Source organism: Macaca nemestrina, chromosome 4 (assembly GCF_043159975.1).
Source record: "Macaca nemestrina isolate mMacNem1 chromosome 4, mMacNem.hap1, whole genome shotgun sequence".
Classification (NCBI taxonomy): Eukaryota; Metazoa; Chordata; class Mammalia; order Primates; family Cercopithecidae; genus Macaca; species Macaca nemestrina.
In genome coordinates, this window is record NC_092128.1 from 87,368,435 (window position 1) to 87,392,121 (window position 23,687).

Genomic DNA, 23,687 nt, shown 5'->3' on the forward strand with positions numbered 1-23,687 from the left:
AGTACAAAAGTTAGCTGGGTGTGGTGGTAGGCACCTTAATCCCAGCTACTCAGGAGGCTGAGGCAGAAGAGTCACTTGAACCTGAGAGGCGGAGGTCTCAGTGAGCTGAGATAGTGCCATTTCACTCCTGTGTGGGCGACAAGAGCCAAACTCTGTCTCAAAACAAAAACAAACAAACAAACAAAATCCACAAGATAGAATTTGATCAGCAAAGTGAGGTGAGAATTCTAGTCATTTTGTTCTGCCATTGTACATATTAAAATAATTGTTACTTTGCTGTTCTCCAATATTTGTCAAGTTCCCTATTATTTTTTAAGTTCTCTAATATTTCTGCAATATTTGCCACTCCCCAACAATAAATTATAAAACAAGATGAGTTGTTTATATTTGTAGGCACAATTTATTTTAAAATCCACACAAGAAACGTAGAAATGCAGCACTATCTTCAGACATCACATTCTAGCTCTGTTTAAATACTACATATGCTAAAAACTGACACCAGGACATTCTCTAATAGAGTTACAAATCAGTTTCTGGAAAGGAAGTGCTCCATGAAAAGCTTATAGCAAGATAACTCAGGCTTTCAGGTGGAGTATGGCACGTGAATTAGCCTTACAATAATTGTGTACATAGTATGTTTAGCCATTATTGAATCAAAAGTTTCAGGAAGTACCTTTTTTGCACATGCTGAGAGAACCGTCAATACGCCTTTGTTCCTGCTGAGGGATCTGCCATTCTGGAGGTACAAATACTGCAGATAGAATATCACCGCAGGACTATGTCAAGTTCAGAGTGTTCAGGATCATTTCTGTATAAAACTACAACTAGCTGAACTGTGGCAAAGGTCCTTGGACATGAAGCTTTTCTTCATTTCATTGCATCTTAATAAGTAGAACGCCACTACAGTAAATGCTGTTTATATGTATTTTATTCACATATAAGTTACGATTTTTCTAACTACCCATCTCTGTAGCTATCAATTTTTTCTCTCCTGAAAATCTCTCTTCCACATCTGTTCTGCTTGTCCCTTTGTTCCCTAAAGCCTATACTTTTTCTTTAAGGGGATCTATTTTCCTTTGAAACAACTGCTGGAAAGCCAGCCTCAGAAAGGGAATAGGAATGTTTTTCCTGTATTTTGAAACAAAACATTTTCCATAGGATTATCTGTTCAATTATAGAACAGAAATCAATAGGAAATTAGGGCATGGTCAACAGGGGTTTCCTTGAAAACCTCTATTCTATGAAATGTGGAATCCTGCCATGGTGCCATGCAGGTATAACGAGGCGAGGACAATGCATTCCCATGAGTTTTCCAGCTTCTTGCAGGGTGAGGACCATCCCCACTGGCACTTGCTCTGGCTTTTACTCCTCCGACACCTGTGGCCCTGCAGGAGCATCCTGTAAGCCTTCCAACTCAGCTTCACTTTCAAGAGATTCTTTCTTTCCTTCCCTGGAATCTTCAGGATTGGAATCTTTTTGGGAGATACCCACTTCAGCCTCTGGTTGCTCTTCATTAACACAGTTAGAATTGACATCAAGTTTGCCGTCTGATTAAAAAAAGAAGAAGTTGTTATTTTGTTCCTACCATGTGTCAGACACTCTTCTCAAGGCTTTACATGTATTATTTAATCTTCATATCAACTACATGAGGTATATTATTATCTCTACTGTCATCGCTAACATTATTTTACAAATGAGAAAACTGAGAAGAGCGAGGTTTGGTAACTTGCTACAAGTTTCCTAGGTAGTGAAACAGCAGAACCAGCATTTGAACTCAGGCCTCTGGTTCCAAAGCCATCTCTAAATCAGGATTGTTGCTTGGGACTTGACAAAGCCTGTATTTGAATACAGCTTTTCTGTGAATTCGTTTGATGTCCTTGGAGAGGTAATTGCCTGCATGCAGTTGTTTCCCTTGTCTATAATATGTAGGTAATAAAGGCTAGCCTCCATTGGTGAAGAATAAAGGTGTCTGTAATATTTAGAGCAGTGTTTGGCGCATGAATGATGCTTAACAAATGGGAGTGCCCATTCTACTGACAATCTTCTCCCTCAGTGGTGTGTTAGTAATGAACATTTGTTACTTTCTGTCCTTAGCACATAGAATAAAAAAGTCTGGTCAAGAAAACAAGAGAAGGCATGGCAGTCAGAAAGCCTGACTATTAAGGATAAATGGTTTAATTGTGTACAAATCATTTAATTCCACTGAGAGTATTTCTCAACCCAGTAGTAAAGGGCATATGGTTCCTTGAGAGGTGGAGGCAGAAATGCCTGGTATCAGAGTAACCGAGGCATCTTTTTCAAACTACATGCACTCCCCCAGAACATACGACATATTCTCTGGAATGAGGCATGAGGGTGGGGGCGGTTCTCCTCTCCAGTCTGATCATCACTGCTGAAGCAACTCACTATTTCTGATGAAAATGGGTCACAAAACCTCAAGAGGGATGGAGAAAAAAAATAATACAAAATTCACTGCTCTGACACTTGTAGAAATTTGATCGGTATATTAGAGCTGCAATTTAATGATTTATAAATGTACTCTGTAATTTCACCTATAGTTCTGAAATTTAATTAAGGAATTTAAAGGTTTCCACCCTTAAAATCTTCTGGTAGCCATTAGTGGAAATTTAATTAATTCTGTTATTCGAAGACTTTAAAATCCTTCATGAGCAGCATATAAGTTGATACCCATTAAGAATCCCATTGTTCCAGGGCAGTCACCTAAGCTAGAGTGTGGAATATGAAATAAACTACATCCCTCAGAATTTAACATCTCTGTTTTCCAGTGATGTCTAGGCTGACTATATCCCAAGAACTTAAAAAAGGGACACATTTAAATTTAAATGGGATTCTTTCATTGGTCACTCCTGAGCTCCTATGGCTTCCAGAGAAGACTCAGTTCCAGTGTGTTAAGATCACCTATTATCTCTCTCTCCACTAAGAAGCAGGGTGAACTCGGTTTTTATATACGTACGGTTTTCCTCTTGTCTCTTTTCTTTGGCAGCCTCCAATTGTTGCTTTTCGTAAATGTCCTTCAGATTCTTACAGATTTTCTTATGAGTAAACCAGTGTGTCTTCTGGCAGGCTTGATCACAATATATCACCTGAAAGCAATTGTTGGTTTATTTTCATTTCCAGAGCTCGGGTTGTAAGATTTCCCAACTATGACTAAGTTATAAAAATGTCATTTTCCATACTTTATTTTAAAACCATAATATGTGGTTGATATAGTTTGGATGTTGTCCCCTCTAAATCTCATAGTGAATTGTGATCCCAAATGTTGGAGGTGGGGCCTAGTGGGAGGTGATAGGATCATGGGGGCGGTTTTCTCATAAACGGTTTAGCACCCTTCCCTTGGTGCTGTCCTCACAATAGTGAGTGAGTTCTCACAACATCTGGTTGTTCAAAAGCATGTGGCAACTCCCCCACCTCCTCTTGCTCTAGCTCCTGCCATGTGACATGCCTGCTCCCCCTCCACCTTCCACCAGAATTGAAGGCTTCCTGAGACCTCACCAGAGGCTGAGCAGATGCCCGTGCCATGCTTCCTGTACACCTTCAGAACCGTGAGCCCATTAAACCTCTTTTCTTTATAAATGTAATTTCTTTAGAAATATAAAAAAACCCAGTCTCAAGTATTTCTTTATAGCAATGTAAGAACAGCCTAACACAGTATCTGTGTATTCATTTAGATTTATAGTGTGTAACTTTACTTTAAAACAATAATGAATATATAACAAACAGTCTACCAAAGACTTTAGCAAATAGCTTATTATGAACCCGCCATGTGCCAGAATTGGTACAGCACAATGACAAGGAAGATAGAGTTGTTGTCCCAAAGGTAGCTAGGGTCAAGAAAAAGAAAGATACGGAAGAAGGGAGAGAGGCAGGCACCTAAATATATAATTTTAAAACATAGTACAGGATGTAAGTGATGGAGGCATAGAGGAAGCAGCAACTCACTCTAGCTGTGGTGAGTCAAGGTAGACAGAAAAATGGGAAAGAAGAATTCTGACTGGAGAAAATATCTAGTACAAAAATGCAGGAACAGGGACAGCAAGAAGTTTTTGTAAATGGCCTTATATTTTTGCAAGTGGGGGTGGAAAGGAGATGGGAATGAACGTTATTAAACACTTATTATATGCCAAGCACTGTGCTAGGCCCTTATACATATATTGTATTATTGACCCCAATGCTTCATTCATCCTTGCATTCATACACTTTCTCATATGATTTCAAAGTTCTCTGCACTGAAAGGGAGGAGACTTGACTTCATACTGGCCCATGTGATTTGTTATGGCCAATAGCATGACACAACATGGCAATTTCAAGGCTAGTCCTTGAGAGGCTTTCTGTGTTTCTACCTGCCCATGTGTACCTTTGCTATTGCCAAGACAACATGCTCAGCCTAGCCTGCTAGTACAAGCAGCATGAGAGTCACATGGAGCACAACTGCCCCAGCTGAGAACAGCCAACCGTAACTGTGAGAGAAAGACTAAATGATTATTGTTTTAAGCACTGAGTTTCAGTGTGTTTTTATAAGCAGTAATAGTTAACCAATATGAATAGTTTGATTTAATTCTGGAATTTCATTTAATTCAGGAAACTCAGGTTCAGAGAAGTAAGTCATTAAACAAGATGAAGCTGAAGAAGTAGGTTACAGTAGATTATAATGGGTTTCATACAACATGCTGAAGAATTTCAACTTTAAAGTCAACAGGCAGTTGATGCTACCTATGGGATTAAGTGAATGTACAGACACATGCATGTGCTCAGTATCTGGATATGAGAACACAATCAGATATGCCTTTTACAAAGTTAATTCTGGCAGAAGGGGGCAGCACAGTCCATAGGGATTAAAGACTGGCAACAGTCAGAAATTGTAGTTTTACAAGGATATGTTGATGAAGACACTGTCATTAAAGTCAACATCAGAAGAATAAAGAATGTATATTTATGAACTGTCCTATTCTAGGTTTCATATCTGCACCAGCCTTGGTCTCCTTGCACCACACATAATCTTTCTCTTATTTTCTCATATTCATTCATTCATATCCTTTCTTTCCATGAGGTGACCAACAAAGGGGCAAAAAAGACTGGCAGTGTAGCAGAAGACACAGTAAATAACTATACTGATCCTATTAATTCTCTTCCAAAACTACTTTTTAAGTATTAAATAAAATATTTTCATTGCTACAATTTATTAGAAAACTAATGTCTATTCTTATGGAATATTAAAACTCAATCATCAGCTTTGGCTGCATCTACACCAGAGGTCAATGAACTAAAAAGAACTCCATTCTTACCATTTTGCAAACTGAACATCTTTTACTTGCTCCCTTTTCTCCACAGGTAGTGCAAAACTCCACATCCACAAAACCCACCTGGCCAGTGATGGCTTGGGTAAGGACGGAGAATGCAGTGGGATCAGAACCCTAGAGTGGGCATGAAGAGGAGAAAAAACAAACTCTGAAATCACCATGGAAACACTACAGAGGTATCAGCCCATGGATACTGCTGTCCTACAATATTGACACAAAAAGGAAGAAATCATTAAGGCTATAGATTACACAGGCTTTAAGACAAAATGACAAAAATCTTTTAGAATATACCATTTTCTGTACAAAACATATGAAAAGTCAGTCACAGGTCCAGATAATTAAAGAGAAAAATACACCCTTAATCTAGAATAAAAGTATTTTTCCAGTGAGGATAATTCAGTAAGCCCATAGCGATTCAGATTTAGGACAATGACTCCAGAGTGGAATTTTTTTTCTGAGAACTGACAACCAGCAAATGTTCATATTCCTTGAAACAATTATAGGGCACATCAAAAATGTTTATCTTAATTCCAAAAAGTTTAGTATAATATAAGTATTTTAAAGGCAATATATTTAAACTCATTTGCTTTATGTTGGCTTGCAGTTCAAATAAATTATCACCATTATAATTGGTATGTTCCAAATTTGTTAAGAAACACACATGCAATTGAATCAAACTATTAAGAAAAACCAAATGTGTGAAACTTATTACTAGCGGGCAATGGAAAATTTAAAAAGGTTGTTAAAAAAACATTTATAAATTTTTTTTTTTTTTTTTTTTTTTGAGATGGAGTCTCACTCTGTCACCCGGGCTGGAGGTGCAGTGGCTCGATTTCGGCTCACTGCAACCTCCGCCTCCCAGGTTCAAGTGATTCTCCTGCCTCAGCCTTCTGAGCAGCTGGGACTGCAGGTGCCCGCCACTACGCCCAGATAATTTTTTGTATTTTCAGTAGAGATGGGATTTCACCATGTTGGCCAGGATGGTCTCGAACACCTGACCTCATGATTCACCCACCTTGGCCTCCCAACGTGCTGGGATTACAGGCGTGAGCCACTGCGCCTGGTCTATATATTTTTTTTACAAAGAAAATTATAAGGGGCTGGGAGCAGTGGCTCACGCCGGTAATCCCAGTACTTTGGGAGGCCAAGGCAAGCAGATCATTTGAGGTTAGGAGTTTGAGAGCAGCCTGACCAACTTGGTGAAGCCCTGACTCTACTGAAAATACAAAAATTAGCCAGGCATGGTGGCACGCCTGTAGTCCCAGCTACTTGGGAGTCTGAGGCAGAAGGATCACCTGAGCCCGGGAGGTAGAGGTTGCAGTGAGCCGAGATCATGCCACTGCACTACAGACTTGGTGACAGTGCAAGACCTTTTATTTAAAAAAAAAAAAAAAGGGGGGGGTAAGTATTTATGTCTGAGACGATGCTACTAAAACTTATTTAGCAAAAAATATTTACACAGTATCTATTTTTCTTACCTGTTCCTAACAGTTCTTTGTTCTGAGTTTTTCAAATTTCTTCATTTATTCCAAACCAGAATTTTGATACTTTATAATTTTCATTTTGAGTATTTGCTTTTTCTTCCTAAGAATATTTGTTTTATATTATCTTACCAATTGTACATAACAGAGATTTAAAAATATCACCCAGGAACAATGTCCTTCACTGTTCTGTATACTCAAGATAGTCAAAGAAAATATTCAAAGATTCAAGAAGCATTTTAAAAGTAGCACTCATTTTGGAACTGCCATGTTCTTCTTGAATACAAATAATAATGACTGGGTTTGCTTTCACATGAAAGTGCTATGAATTCTCTTTTGGAATAAAGATAGTATAATGAGGAAAAATTAGGTGAAATCAAGTTTCAGATATTAGACACTTCAGTTAATAATTCCATCAGGAATGAATGTCTATTTTAGTTGTCCTCAAATGCTGGACTGCATCAGAGAACCTGGTAAAAATGCAGATCCCTCCCACTGCCCCATACCTTGTAACTTAGAATTTCTAAGGATGTGGTCTAGGTACCTGCATTATTACCAATATTCCCAGGTAATTCTAAGACATACTAAAAGTTTGAGAATTACTGGTTCTTAATATTACACTGAATGTTTACAAATCTGTATCATTCTTTTGCCTCAAAAGTAGAGTACTGAATCGTGGAGCAGTCTGCCCCACAAATCAACAGAATATGATATATTCAACAGACATTACGACAATTATATTTTCATGTTCAAATTTCTTCACAAAACTGCTTGAGACGTGTTCAAAATCTCCCACGAAATGGGACAGTTGTGGGAGTCATACCACACACTGACATTCTCACAGATGTAACTCAAGAGAAAACTGAAGAATATTTTGCTAGGAGCACACCTGTTATGTGAACTATGGCTGACAAAGAAAAGTAACAGTGGTACAGATGAGTAACCATGTTTCTTGGTACTGGTGTTGTGACAATAAATCCCTTGTTATATAAAATCTTGTCATCTATTTTGTTAGAGAAGAATCTGCTTGGGTGTCAGAGCTCCTCCCATAGAAAGATACTCAGCCTAAAAACAAACAGGATGTTTTATTCAATGTATGCTATAAAATCACAGACATTTTAACTTCCAGAAGTTAAAATACATAGTGTCAATAGATAAAGCAAAATTATCTTTAACGGTATGATCTGCTATGATGCTGGAGCAATCTTTCTAAACTTAGCCATGCCTCACACTTCCTGCTGAGCCTTGAGACAGGCAGAAGCCAGAGTTCCACAGTAGGCAGAGGGAACCAAAAGCTGAGCAGAGGGCCCAGGCATTAGCACTGTCAGAAAACAACACAGTGAAGCTCACAGCAGCCAGCCCTGGGAACCCTGGTATGCCGGGAAAAGGTGGGCATCACTTCAGAGGCTTAGAACTTGCAGAATATGAAAACGCATTAGGCAGTAAACAATAGCTGTGATATGCACAATCACAAGCATTTGGGATCAAGTTTTCCAGAGAGGAGAACATAAAACTTCCAAGAACAAAAATTGTTAAAGAAAAGTCTTTCCAAAATGCATGAAATACTATCCTAACTTTATTATAAACCTTTTCTTGATGACTCAGATCACTGGGGTAAACAATAATCATTATACTCTAGGCCAGGTATAGTGGTTCACGCCTGTAATCCCAGCACTTTGGGAGGCCAAGGCGGGCAGATCACCTGAAGTCAGGAGTTCAAGACCAGCCTGGCCAACATGGTGAAACCCCGTCTTTACTAAAAATGCAAAAAAATTAGTCGGGCATGGTGGCGTGTGCCTGTAGTCCCAGCTACTCAGGAGGCTGAGACATGAGAATCGCTTGAACCTGGAAGGTTGAGGTTGTAATGAGCCGAGATCACGCCACTGCACTCTAGCCTGGTTAACAAGCAAGACTCCCCCTGAACAAATAAATAAATAAAAATAATAATTATACTCTATAAATTCTAATTACATTATTCTATTACATGGAGCTAAGATAACTTGTTGACCATGATATTGACCTGCCTTTTTTTTTTTTTTTTTTTTAAGAACTCTGGCTTGCTGTTTTAGTTTTTCTGTTTTTTCTCATGAAGGTAAAAGGTCAGCAACCATTTGTGAGTGCTGGAAATCCCACATAACAGGTACTGCTAGTTGCTTCTGTGATATCAATTCTCCCAGCTTCCTCACTAACAGAAGTGTAATTTTGTTCAAAGCAGCAGTGTTTAGAAAAGCCAAAAATACTTATTTCCCCAGACTCCTGTGTAGCTAAGGAAAGTCATGTGACACAGGCAGAGGGCTTCTGGGAGAGCTTATGTTTTCCAGATATGGACCCCTTTGCTCTTCCTGCCTGCCTGGGATAGGAATATGAGCTGGAGGAGGAACATCAAATGCCTCGTAACCATGAGATCGTAAGTATGCGTATAAGAACCTACATAGCTAAGGAATATTGGAAGGGAAAGATGAGAAAGTGTTTGGGTCCCCAAACTATTTTTAAGTCACTATACCAGACCTAGTCTGCTACCTTTGGGCATCTATGTATATGTGAATACATAAACCCTTATCTATTTAATTCATGGTTGGTTGGGCTTTGATATGTGCTGCTAAGACACATTTGTAATTGACAAATCATAATTTGCTAACTTTATTCTTCCAAAAGCATAACCACTAAATAGCCAACTATGTTAAAAAGTATGAGTAAAGAAACCCTTGAAAGTAGGGGGAGCACACATGAATAAATCAATACATGAACTTTATGAGATGGTCTTGCCTGCTCAGGTCTTTCTTGTTTATTTTATGGTTCAGACTAGGTAAATTATTAATGTACGAAGGAGCATCTGGAGCCCACTTTGAGCCCTGATGTTCCACACTGAGGATGACATAACAACCCAGAGAGAAAGCATAGAGAAGGGAACCAGATTTGCCAGAGGGAGGGAGGAAGCCATGGGTGGGACTGGTCTTAGGATCAATTTCTTGCCTGATAGACAAAAGCTGATCAAGTTTTTGGTTGAAACGTATAAAAGCATGAATGGGTATAGATAGGGTAAACAAAAATGTATTCAAAATAGAAAAGGTGGCTGGGCGCAGTGGCTCATGCCTGTAATCCCAGCACTTTGGGAAACCGAGGTGGGTAGATCACCTGAGTCAGGAGTTTGAGACCAACCTGGTCAACGTGGTAAAACCCCATCTCTACTAAAAATACAAGAATTAGCTGGGTGTGGTGGCGCGCACCTATAGTCCCAGCTACTCAGGAGGCTGAGGCAGGAGAATCGCTTGAACCTGGGAGGCGGAGGTTGCAGTGAGCTGAGATTGTGCCACTGCACTCCAGCCTAGGCGACAGAAAGAGACTCTGCCTCAAAATAGAAAAGGCCAAATAAATTAAAATGCATGACAAATGAATAGCAAGTAATTAAAATAACAGATAAAGTTAACAAAACGCACTTATATAGTGGGTAAGTATAAACAGGTTTTAGTATGGACATTTTCTAATCAGAGGCATTAAGGAGGATTATGGGAAGCTGGAGCATACTTTGAGATTGTTATCAGGAACCACAAGGAGCCTTCCCATGGCTTATCCCACTACATCCCCACTGCCTGGATACTATCACCCTAGGCAATCAATTCATACTTGCATCTAGTGTATGACTTTGTGCTGGTAATTCATATAGCTACAAGTGTAAGTGTGTACCTATATTACACAGTGGATGTATATAAAATGTAAGTTCTTACCCTAACTATCTACATTTCAACATAGGGACGTCCTGATTATTAAACTATGAACTATAATAAGGTAAGAAGAAGATCGTGAGATGGGAAATAAATCAACAGGGACAGGTTTGGCAGGCAAACCTATCTCCACCTTTGTTCCTAAAAATATTCTGAAATAATAAAAATAAATACTAAAGAGAACTTGCCTTTAACAATACAATATGTGGTAATTAGGTCTTACTGATAGAGTCAACTTAGGTAAGAGGAGCCTTACAATTTCAACAGGAGCAATGCTTCGAACCAGCTGCTGGAGGAGTGTAGCTTCGCAGTAAGGAAATTTTCTGATACTTTCTCTGATGATCTTTTCTTGATACACTGGAAAGCCATCAGAAGCTCGGCCTTTTAACAAGCTGAAAGATATTTTTTAAAGAGTAATTGGAGTTGAATCACTAAGCACTCTCTCCTAGCTGAACCCAACAGTTTTTAGTAGTATCTTCTGTTACTTAGGATTTCCTTTGTCTCTTCAAATCATGATGACGGGCTCAATTCAAATTGCTCTTCAACCCATATGTCACGCTAGGCCTTATAAGGTTTTCAGGCCCATTAAATGAATATGGAAAGGTGACTATCACCATAAAACACGTTAAACACTGTTATCAGATTAGCTAGTTACTTATTACCATGTCAGTTATTTGTACTAAGAATAAAAACTCTCATAGGGCCACACCCTTCAGACTTAGTTCCCTTTTTTAGGTAAGTATGCAAGAGAATTTGATCTCTGGTGGTCAGAGAACCAGCATAAAACACAGCTCTCCAAGGTACTGTAACAGAGACACCCTGGATGCCATTATAAATCCAGAGCTGCAACCTAGGGCATGAAATATGCTCAAATTTAGACTTGGGCCACTTTCTCACTGTGTGATCTTACACATGCTATTTAACCTCTCCAAACCTCAGATTCCTCATCTGTAAATCGCTGGTAACAACAAAAACATCACAGTAAAGAATACAGAACTGAATAATCACTCAATGTAAGTATAACATTATTGTCTGTTTGTCAAAGACTAAATGTGATTCCAACAACAGCAATTGCTGCCAAAATGTTTAATTTTGAAACCCATAATAATCAGGCTTCATATAAAAAAAAATCCAGTTGAGTGTATTTTATAAACGACGTAGTAAAAAGAGTACCTTTTGATCAAGGTGTCCAGTTTATTCTCTCCATCTTTCAAGAAGTTAATGCATTTCTGAAAGATACAGCTTATGTAATGCATTTTCATAGCCAATACTTCATTCATGTCTCTTTGCTTCATACATTTCTCACAAATCAAATCCATCACTCTGTAGCATTTATTCAGGGCTGCTTCTTCTGTCAGCAGAGGATTCTCATTTACAAGCATCACGATCTAGAGGAAATCCCAGTGTACTCAGGTATTAAAGGAGAGACTTTTCCATGTACAAATTAGGTAGTCCATTTAGTTGATTTCAAAAGATTGCCAAAGAAAGCCTTCCTTAGGATCATGAAGTTATTATGCTATTTGTTAGAATGCAGATTACCCGGAACAAACATATAGAACAATATAGAATGACCGTAAAATAGTGGAATCTCTTAAACTCTGTATATCAAAGTTATAATGTGATCTGCCATCTACCTATGCCAGAGTGCCAGTATGCCACTCAAGAGTACATGATTTTACAGTCTCTGTTAAGTGCGCTTTGACTAAAGATAAACATGGCAAATTTGAACATTTTACATAAAGAATCAAATCATTGAGCAATAACCACTTTTAGTTAACATTACTCAGCTCTAGAATTTCATGGCTAGGAGAGCTACAATTCTCATTAATTCTTATTAAGCATAAGAAAATGAGATTTTTTCAGAATGAAGTCTAAAAATGAAATATGCTTTACTTTCCAATTAACTACATTTCTCTGCGGAAATTTTCCTGAAGATGCTTCCGATCATCTACAGTCATGAGAATAGGTCAAAGAGGAAGCCATAAATAACTTTAAGGGGGAAATATTAGAATGATCAAATCTTACACATTATGAGTACCACATTTCCTATGTACGCACAGATTAAGTGTAATTTAGTGTAATAAGTCAAATTTAGTGTAATAAGGAGTATTTTTGTATTAGCATTGTTGTAGGGTAGATTATTTGAAGTGGGTCTGCATAGGACTGCTGTAAACATCCATGGTGGTATAATAGTAATGTAAACATGAATGTGAGTGTGGCAGGAGGCAGCCAAATGCCTAGGCAGATGGGGTGGGTCCTTGATGAAGCGCCATTTCCAAGCCAAAGACAGTTTAAAGCCTGAAAGGCAAGCTACAAATTAAATCCTCGAACTGGATTGAGAACTTGTCTTCCTGTTTGGCTCAATTTCTTCTGACTGATCCTTACCCTTCACCTATTTTACATACACCTACCCTTTCTTAACTGGTTTTCTACACTGTCGTGCCCACCACTGAGTGATGTCTTCGCTTTAACCTTTTTCACATACTCACAAACCAATCAGCATGCACTCCCCATTCTGAGTCCATAAAAGGACCTGGACCCAGGCACACGGGGGACTTTCCCACCTTCGGGTAGGGGAACCACCTCCCTGCATCCCCTCTTTGCTGAGAGCTTTCCTTTCACTTAATAAATTCTACTCCACTCCCTCTCCAGTGTCCACGTCTAATTCTTCCTGGTTGTAAGACAAGAACTCGGATCTAGCTGAACTGAGGAGCACAAAGACCACAATAAATGTATCAGGGTCACAACTGTATGCACAGAGCAGAGAGCCAGTCAGTACTTGCTAACCTACCTGTTACAGCTAAATCAATATCCCAGGGACTGTACATGTCAGGGAACAACAGGTAGAGTTTCCTGAATTAGTTTCTTTTCTTTAGGCATGAAAAAAGATCATCTATTAGTAAAGCCCATAGCTAGCCCTCTAATTAGAAATTTAACACAGATGAAATGTCCCTGTAAAATTAAATGATTTTCACTTTTTGACATTATTAGATTTATATACAATCTAGTGTTTTACAAAAATCCAGCACTTAATAATAAGTTATTAGACTTCATGAAGCAAGTATAATCAGAATCCTTATTGGTAAATTTCTTGATAACTCTCTCTACCAAAACATACTTTGACAATTTATGGTAGAGAAGAAAAGACTCAGTAATCATCTGTTTATACTTCTGCTAATTGTAATCATTTAAAATTGTTTGATCAGTATTTTTATATGTGGCATTTATAATCAACTATAGAATCTTAAACTTACAAGTGAAATTCTTTCAAAAAATTTCAAACAGAACCCAGATTAATAATTTTTTGTTTGGAGACATTAGACCTTATCTATTTTTTAATACACAGCACAAATATACACCAAGAAAAATGACAAATAACCACATCATTAACATGAGCTTAATGAAACAATTACGTAGCTACACACAAAAGAATAATATTTGTACTTGTTTTCTTCCTTAATCTCTGCAGCATTATGAGGTAATATATTACAAAGGAAATCCTTTTTATTAATTAATGAGGAGGAGCATTTATTTCTATAAATATATTTCTATTGGCATTAAAAACTAGATAAATTTTTACCATTCAAAGGATTGCTACCTGAGAATATGTTCATGTAGTGGCATTTTGAATTCCTTGTAGTTTTTAAATCCCATTTTTAAAAACTGCTAAATCTACAATACCAGGCTTGAAAATCACAGTAATCAAAGACAGGATTGCTGTGTGCACATCTGCCTCCTGTCCACTCATAGACCCTGCTCTGCTGACATTTTTTCCTGTGATTTGGTTTTTCTCCTAGATAACCTTCATATTCTGGGCATCAGCACAATCCTCCAAGTCCCTTTTGAAAACAAATGCATCCTTATTGCTACGGCAGCCACTTAGCCTAGACACAAATATAGCTATGTTAGGTGCACTGTAATGAAATGTGAGGTGTGTACTGGGGAGAATTTCTGAGCTTGTTTTAAAAGCTGTTTGACATTATACAGTGGTTATTACTTTTTAAATAATACTCCATAGGAAAGGCCATGCTAGCTTAGAAAGGGGTAGAGCAATAAAAACAGGCCACAACAACAAAAGCAACTGGGTGGCTTTTATATCCAAAGGATGGATAAAAGAAAAGCTTTCGAGTGAATAGATCATTTAAACCTACAAAAAGCAAGGTCTGGGCTGGAGGAAGGTATATAATAGGATAGTCCCCTTTATACTCTAAAAAATATTATGTAGTCTATTTCAGACTATACACCTTTACAAATTATTGTCTGCATAAATATGCCCTCAATCTAATTTACTTAAAATATACACCTTCAAAGATAACTGAAGACAGAGTATTAATAATTTTTAGGACACTTAACCCTGAAAGACTGGGTTCCAAGTAAACATAAAAAAATATTCCAGAAGCCTGGCCAACATGGAGAAACCCCATCTCTACCCAAAATACAAAAATTAGCCAGGCATGACGGCAGGCACCTGTAATCCCAGTCACTCAGGAGGCTGAGGCAGGAGAATTGCTTTAACCCGGAGGGCAGAGGCTGCAGTGAGCTGAGATCTGCACCACTGTACTCCAGTCTGGGCGACAGAGCAAGACCCTATCTCAAAAAAAAAAAAAAAAAAAAAAAAAAAAAATCCACAAACCCTTACTGCAATCTGAAGGGGTAGAAACCTAGATATGAAAGACAGTGAATCAGAAAAATACAGGGCAAATCAATATAAGCCAGAATATCCTGTATTGCTCAGGCAGTGGAGGAACAAGGGTCTTACAGAACCAGACACATTCTCTACATTGAGAAATACCGTCCCCTGACAGAAACCTGTCTCCCCATCCCAGCCAGCCCATGCCTGAGACAGCACCATGGAGAGGAGCCAATGCTTCTCTAGGGAGTTCTCTTTTCCCTAGGTGTGCTGGGAGGCAGAGAACCACTAACAAAGAAGAAAATACATATTTTTTAAAGGTTAAATTCTAAGCCCTCTGTAGTCTCCACTAAAAACATGAGTATGCAATTCACAGCTGAATTTGCCCACTTAGTATCACTAGTGTTGCCTCTGGCAGTTCTTCCAGAATATTAAGAAAAATGCTTGAGTTTTCTAAAATAAAAACAGCAGATTTCACTTTTCTGTCTGATGGGAAAGGTATCTACTAGTTTGTCATCTCTCTTAAGGGCCTAGAAAATTAATTTGGGTGGAGGAACACACAATGAGTAAATTTGGTTTGTTTCTCAACCTTCAAATACTCAAGAAAGATGTACAGGGATGCATCAGCAAAGCAATAAGATTATATACATTTTGGATCTTATATCTTTGAATGAGGGTCACTCTTTAACAGAGTTACTTATAAGAACTGTCCACTCATTTTCATGATGCTCAGCAGACTCCACAGATTCTTCTTTTGTAATAAACTTCTGGGAAAATCTATTTTCTACATGATAATAACGCCTTATGTTAAGGAAGAACCTTAACTTTTGACCCAACTTACTATCTTGCTCACTTAAACAGCTCTGAACTACTATCAAATCTTTACCCTGTGAGTAAAAGCATGTGACAGATATTGAAATTGAAATAGGACCTCATCACTGTAGCACACATGTAGCTGTGTAGTTTTCTATGATGATTATTGAGGAAACTATACTTGTTTAGCTGGATTTTTTTTAAATTATGCTGTAAAAACAGTAAAAGCCCACATTTTTAAAATCTAGAAGACAATAGCCCTGAAATATTTCAGAATAGCTCTTGAAATTTCCCAGTTAAGCCATTAGAACTTATGTGTTCATCTACGAAATTTGATAATCTGTTTGATTTGATGAATTACTGGAAAAACTATGTTATTTAAAGGCATCAAATAGCCACTTACCTTAAAAACGTTCCCGTGATTACATTTCAGAATCTTTCTTAAAAAGGCAATTATTGTAACAGATGCTGTTAGTGCCCCACCTACATCCTTTTTACCAGGCCTGTATACCAGGCCTCAGAGGCTCTCAGGGTCAGCTACTATGGTCTTTTCTCCAGAAGACTGCCCTCATTGAAAGGGAGCCACCTCACTTGGTACTATCTGGGAGGCTGTCCTTTCCCTCTGGAGACAGGCCCCATCCAACAACAGACTGATGAATACAAAAGCTGGACTCCCTTGCTTCTCTGGAGCCACTCACACTCCAGAGCTCCCAGTGGGATGAGGTGGAAGCTAGGCTTCAGCGAACCCATCTCTTTGCGTGGCTTTTCCTGATGCTTTAGTCTGTTTCTCTCTCGCTCACTCACTTCCAGGTTTCAACGGAGAGTGCTCCTTCAATAAATCAACAGGCCAAAAGAGCCCACTGCAAGCTCTACATCTACAAAACCCAACCCAAGACAATTATGATCCTGTATAATAAAAGCAGTTTAAGCTCTGAAGCAATATTTACATAAAAAGCAAATACAGTAGACAGCACACTACCTTGACAGGATGAAGATTCGTTGTGGTGATGATTTTGTGCAGTGGGCCTGCCAACTTTGGGGGCAGTTTTGGCTCTTTATCCAGTCCCTGGGGCTTAGTGTAATAATCCAGTCTCTCTCGAGGAAAGAAATTGTTGATTATGGTCACACAATCATGTTGACCTTTTCATAGAAAAAGAGAAAAGTTGTGTTTTAGTATTAAAAATAACACATCTGGATCTTAAAATTAATTATGTTGCCATTTTTGTGATGTAAACATGCACCAATATCTTCATTTTTCAGGAAAGGAGAGTAGAGGAGGAGGACAGGTAAAATATTTTAGAGAACATTTATAAACATTCCTTGTAAAGTTGATAAACAATCTTTGAAAGACACAGAATCCAAAATACATATGAAGATTATGTGGATTACAAAAGAAAGCACTGTTCAACTTGTAAGAGACCCTAAGTATTTCATAAGTTGCTTGTAAGTTAAATGTCTCCTCTTCTCAGCCTACACAAATGATGCTCATGTTTCCCTAATCACATCCGGTTGTATTTACACAAAATTTAAATTTACTCCATATAAAGTATTGTTCTTATTATAATGATAATATTAAACTGAAACCCTCTCCCCCTTACCCACTACCCCCCGAATTTGAGAAAAGCTTGCCCTCTTTGTGAAATGTAGAGAAAAGGCTTTTGCTTCCATAAGCTTGGAATCCATATCGTGGCTTTGCACAGAATTCCAAGCCACTTCTCTAAGGCATCTCTAATTAAAAATGGTTCTACGAAAGCAAACTCTTCCCCGGGGAAGCTGCTGGCCTGCAAGTGTGCTCCTGTGGCCTCCCGTCCCTAGCTCCCTCTCCACTACCTCTCTGTAGCAAGCAGTGGCCACTCTGGGCAAGCAGGCAGAACCCACAGGGCACACAGGAGGGCGCAGGCTCTGACTGGATCTCCTGAGGAGAGACTTCTTCCTCCATTCTGACCGATGAGGGCTGGGGGACCAGCGGAGGCGCGCCTGAGCAGAGCGTGCAGACGCCATGGTCCCCGCTCCCGGAAAGTGGTCCCCCTGGGGCAGTCTGCGTGGCCCCTGCCTGCTTGTGCTTGGTCCTGGGAGCGTCTGCTTGATCCTGCCGACAACAGGTGACCTGCGTGGGGACAGCACTGTGGGCCGGCTGGACCTTGGTGCTTGAGGCTGGCAGAGGGCTCTGCTTGTCCCTGAAAGTTCCTGGAAGAACCCAGGAGTGGCGGGCTTCATCCTTGTGCCTCAGCTGGTTTGCTGACCAAACCAGCTTAATGTCCCAATTAAATGGTTGAACACTTTTGATGAGATATTTTATAACTTTTTTTTTTTTTTTTTTTTAAATGGGAACAGCTATCTTTTTATTGCAGCTGGATATAAGATTTTGTTTTAAGGAAGCATATGCAGTTTGTCTTCATCTTCTCCGGTTTCTTCATACACAGATGTAAATTTCCACACAGTTACCTGGGTTGATTTTGATGCGGTGTTCATAACCCATTTGCATTAGATTTGCTTAGTTGAATGTCATTTTTCTCTCTTCTTAAAGATTCTGGAAGGAGGGGTTTTCATTTTCTAAACTAACTAATTAATGTCTTAATTGAGACATTAAACTTTCTTCTTCCACTGATCCAGAACCCTATCAGCTTTACCTGACTGCCTGGGAGGTACAGAACAAAGTACCTATGGGGATCCAGCAATTCTGAAGATTATGCAATGCCTCCAACAGAGGGCTTCTTGGGTTGGAAGTGTGTGGATAACATTTACCCTAACAATAACCACTACAACTACAGCAAATAAGAGCATTTAAGTTAAGCAGATTCAATTATAATATATAAATAGACTTTCAAGAACCACAGAGAGATTTAAATTTTAAAAATTAACAGGCAAACTGAAAGAGGCGATCCTGGTGACTATTGAGAACTAAATTAGTAACACAGAGGATCAAGGCCAGTCATGGTGGCTCATGCCTATAATCCCAGCACTTTGGGAGGCTGAGGCAAGAGGACTGCTTAAGCCTGGGAGGTGCAGACCACCCTCGGTAACATAGCACAACCCCTTCTTTACAAATAATTTAAAAAATTAGCTGGGTATAGTTGTACGTGCCTGTCGTCCCAGCTACTTGGGAGACTGAGGCAGGAGGATTGCTTGGGGCCAGGAGTTGGAGACTGCAGTGAGGGTGTTTTTTTTGTTTTGTTTTGTTTTTTTTTTTTTTTTTTTGGTGAGAGAGTCTGGCTCTGTTGCCCAGGCTAGAGTGCAGTGGTGTGATCTTGGCTCATGGCTCACTGCAACCTCTGCCTCCTGGGTTCAAGCAATTCTCCTGCCTCAGCTTCCCAAGTAGCTAAGACTACAGGTGTGTACCACCACACCCAGCTAATCTATTTTGTATTTTCAGATGGGGTTTCACCATGTTGGCCAGGCTGGTCTCAAACTCCTGACCTCAGGTGATCTGCCTGCCTTAGCCTCCCAAAGTGCTGGAATTACAGGCGTGAGCCACCATGCCCAGTCAAAGCTGCAGTGAGTTTTGATCACACCACTGCATTCAAGCCTGGGTAAGAGACATCCTGTCTCAACAAAATAAACAAACCAAAAAGATCGAGTGGATGAAATATCTCAAAACAGAAAAATTCAGATATAGAAATCATTATGCAAGAGATGAAAGAGCTAAAGAACAAATCCACGAAATCTAATAGTGAAAATTAACAGAAATCTCAAAGGAAAAAAAGGAATAGATGGAGAATTAAACAAATGATAAAAGAAAACCTCCCTGATTTGAAAAGAGAAATTAATAGTGATCACAATACCATTTTTGGTACTCCGTGCTTTTATTAAGTACCAGAACACCCAATTTCTTTCTTTTTGGGGGGATTGGGGGAGGTGGGTATTTCTTTTATTTCTTTCCCCAGTATATACGTCTTGAGAAGTCAAACAGTAGCAATCTATATTAAAAATGTGAAATGAGCCAAGGTGCTCTGTTTAGAAAATGAACACCTCTCCCAGAATCTTCAAGAGAGAAAAATGACATTCAACCAAGCAAATCTAATGCAAGTGGATTATGAACACAGCATCAAAATCAACCCAAGTAACTGTGAGGAAATTTACAACTCTATATGAAGAAAGCAGAGAAGATGAAGACAAACTGCATATGCTTCCTTAAAACAAAATCTATATCCAGCTTCAATAAAAAGATAGGTGTTCCCACAAAAAAAAAAAAAAAAAAAAAAGTTCTAAAGTAGCTCATCAAAAGTACTGAACCGGACACAGGAAGACCTGAAGATAAAGTAGTCAGAGAAAAATATGGAATTAGCTTACAACTATATCTTCTCGTCAGTCCTCCAATTAGTACAGTCAGGGATTTCTTAATTATACCTTTTTTTTTTTTTTTTTTTGAGACGGAGTTTTGCTCTTGTTGCCCAGGCTAGAGTGCAATGGCGCGATCTCGGCTCACGGCAACCTCTGCCTCCTAGACTCAAGCAATTCTCCTGCCTCAGACTCCTGAGTAGCTGGGATTACAGGCATGAGCCACCACGCCCAGCTAATTTTGTATTTTTTAGTAGAGGCGGGGTTTCTCCATGTTGATCAGGCTAGTCTCTAACTCCCGACCTCAGGTGATCTGCCCGCCTCGGCCTCCCAAAGTGCTGGGATTACAGGTGTGAGCCACTGCGCCCAGCCTAATTATACCTTTTTAAAGAGAAAAAATAATATTACTTTACCTTTTTTCCCAGATTAAGCTTTTTTATTTTAGGTAGTGCTTATTTTGATATTTTCATTAATCTGCTAATAACATATTTGAATAATATGTTTAAAGTTTATCTTTGTAAATACTTAATCGTTTAAGTTTAAATTTTTGTAATTGAAATTCTTAAATATTTTACTGGTTTTAAATTTATAAATTCTGAATATACATAAATAAAATAATACTATTAATATAGAAAATAAATGCTGCGGGTGGAAAAGCCAGTACATCATGTTGCTCCCATATTACAATCACTAGATTTGAGTCCTCTAGACTTACAGGGCTCACTGAGTGTGATTCATAGGAACACACACATACAACAAGACTTATCCTATTCAAATTTTTTATTTTCAAGGATAAGCTGAAAATCAAACGCTCTTTCAGAATGAGAAATGTAAAGTTTACAATGGAAAGTAAGTTGAATTCTCATTTGCAAAACCAGAACTTAGAAAACTGTAGAATAACTTCTATATGTCTCAGAGAAAAGAACTGTGATATGAGTCAGAAAGCTAGGCAAAATATGACTCACATTTCAGAGAGAAAGGTATTAATAGTTTTGTCATGATGGGTTTCAAAGAATATACAACCTACGTAACCCATTTGAAAAGGTCTATAACCAAAATCTAAATGAGAACAGAGATCTAAAGACAAAAATAGAGACAAAGGGGAGGAGAGAGAGGACAGTAAGAGAGGGAGTTCATATGAGTGGGTGAAGATAGATGACAGGCAAATCATACAGCTGGTGGTGTGGATTACTGAAAGAGAAGCAACACCCTGTCAATGACACTCTCACTACAGCTGGTACTAAAAATACTAGACTCTCTCAGCAAAGTCCACAGCTACAGGTATGATGGCACAGGTTTTGAGGAAGTTATCAGAGGAGGCAGAAAGGAAAGACCTGTGGCCTGACAAGGCAAAAACAGAGAATGTGGAGAAATAAATGAAGTATAAGGATTTCATCTTATAAGGTTGCTAAATGGGTAAATACGGGGCCTAGGGGATGGGGGATGTGGTACTGTACAGTTTTGACCAGCCAATCACTTTAAGGAAATACATGTGTGTGCGCGCGTGCACCCCCCCCCCTCCCACACACACGCATGCACAATGTCAAGTAAAATAAGGAGTAAAAATGAGGTCAAAGAGGAGGAATGCAACCACATATATCAGTAATTACATTAAATATACATAAGCTAAATACCTGTTAGGAGAGGGAAACTATCATTTTGGGTTATAAAACAGAACCCATCTATACATTTGTAAGTTATACTACTTAAAATGAAATGATAAAGATTGAAAATAACAGATGAGCAAACAGCTTATTGACAAAAAAAGGAATTAGGAATAGCTGTAATATCAGTAAAAGTAGAACTAAAAGAATTCAACAAGAAAAAGAGTGACATGATACAATGATAAAACCAATAGCAATATCAAATTAAAAGTGAAAAGCTAAAAATATTTTCATTAAAAACAGGAAAAAGACATGTCAATTATCACTATTACTTTTTCTAACTTTGAAGCCCAAAGCAAATTCAAATAGAAAACAAGATAAAATATAATAGCTATAAAATCCATTAAACTGTAATAAAAATAAGGAAAAAAAAACAGAAATCAATAACTTTTCTCTTTATTATCCATAACCAGCTGGAAGGGATTGAGTGTGGAGGTGGTAGTGCAAATTCTTACCATATGAACAGTAACCACAAATTACTAAGAAATAAATTTTGAAAGAAAGGATTGAGATGAAGGAACCTATTAAATATTATCCAAAGACCAAAAGTCAGTCCCCTCCCCTAAAAGAAACGTAAAGGCATACTGTGTAACTGGATGGAAAGTCCTAGCATCATACAAATGTTAATTCTCTGCAAATAATTATATAATCATTTAGTAAAATATAATTTAACTTACCACAAAGGTGGTATTTCAATTCAGTAGGATAATGTTAGCTGGTGTAATAAATGGTACCATCACAATTAGCTATATATCTGGGGAGAAATGAACTCTAAACAAATTCTAGAGGTACCAAAAAAATCATAAAAAATAACTGAAGGATATTTAGGAGAATACTTATATAACTTCTGGTCAAGAGGCCCACTTTTAGCAAAACAAGAAACACAGAAGCTATAAAAGAAAAAATATGACCACTTAAAAGTAAATTTCCTGATGGGCACAGTGGTTCGTGCCTGTAATCCTAGGACTTTGGGAAGGACCTGAGGTCAGGCGTTCGAGACCAGCCTGGCCAACATGGCGAAACCCCAGCTCTATGAAAAATACAAAAATTAGCTGGGTGTGGTGGCACATACCTATAGTCCCAGCTACATGGGAGGCTGAGGCAGGAGAATCGCTTGAACCCAGGAGGTGGAGGTTGCAGTGAGCCGAGATTACACCACTGCACTCCAGCCTGGGTGACAGAGTGAGACTCCATCTCAAAAAAAAAAAAAATAAATTAAATAAATAAATAAATAAATAAATTTCCTATGGCAAAGGTCTCCATAAAGTTAAAAAAGAAGAAGAAAGAAGGAAGAAGAAGAGGAGGAGGAAGAGGAGGAGGAAGAGGAAAAGGAACAAAAAAGAAGGAGGGGGAGGAGGAGGAGGAGGACTGCCATAAAATATTTGAAACACATTTGTTAGATAATGGATTTGTATGCATAAAGCTCCTCAAAGCAATAACAAAGGGCATCCCCCCACAAAAAAATGAAAAAAAAGTATAAGTGGGTAATCCACAAAAGTGAAAATACAAACTACCAACAACAGAAGTGCTTAATTTCATGAATAATGAGGGGAAAATACGTACCATCTTTTTAACTATCCGACTGGAAAAAATGAAAGAATGATAATACCCAGCTCTGGTGAGGACATTACTGTGAATTACTATGCCCTTTTGGAAAGGAATCTAGACTTACATTAAAATTAAAACTCTAGGCCGGGCATGGTGGCTATAATCCCAGCACTTTGGGAGGCCAAGGTAGGCAGATCACGAGGTCAGGAGTTCGAGACCAGCCTGACCACGTG

At 38.5% G+C, this 23,687-nt stretch overlaps 1 protein-coding gene across 1 annotated transcript in view; it reads right to left on the reverse strand.

The window, feature by feature from the left end:
• Positions 1-368: 368 nt before the first annotated feature.
• The window catches only part of LOC105475626 (ankyrin repeat and MYND domain containing 2), a 47,092-nt gene continuing 23,773 nt past the window's right edge, over positions 369-23,687 (reverse strand). The window contains exons 5-10 of the mRNA XM_011731050.2: positions 16,944-17,104; positions 11,695-11,909; positions 10,778-10,913; positions 5,304-5,432; positions 2,975-3,104; positions 369-1,547 (exon numbers count right to left, since the gene is read on the reverse strand). Coding sequence (XP_011729352.2) covers positions 1,363-1,547; positions 2,975-3,104; positions 5,304-5,432; positions 10,778-10,913; positions 11,695-11,909; positions 16,944-17,104 — 956 coding nt within the window. The 3' untranslated portion in view covers positions 369-1,362. The remainder of the gene's footprint in view (positions 1,548-2,974; positions 3,105-5,303; positions 5,433-10,777; positions 10,914-11,694; positions 11,910-16,943; positions 17,105-23,687) is intronic.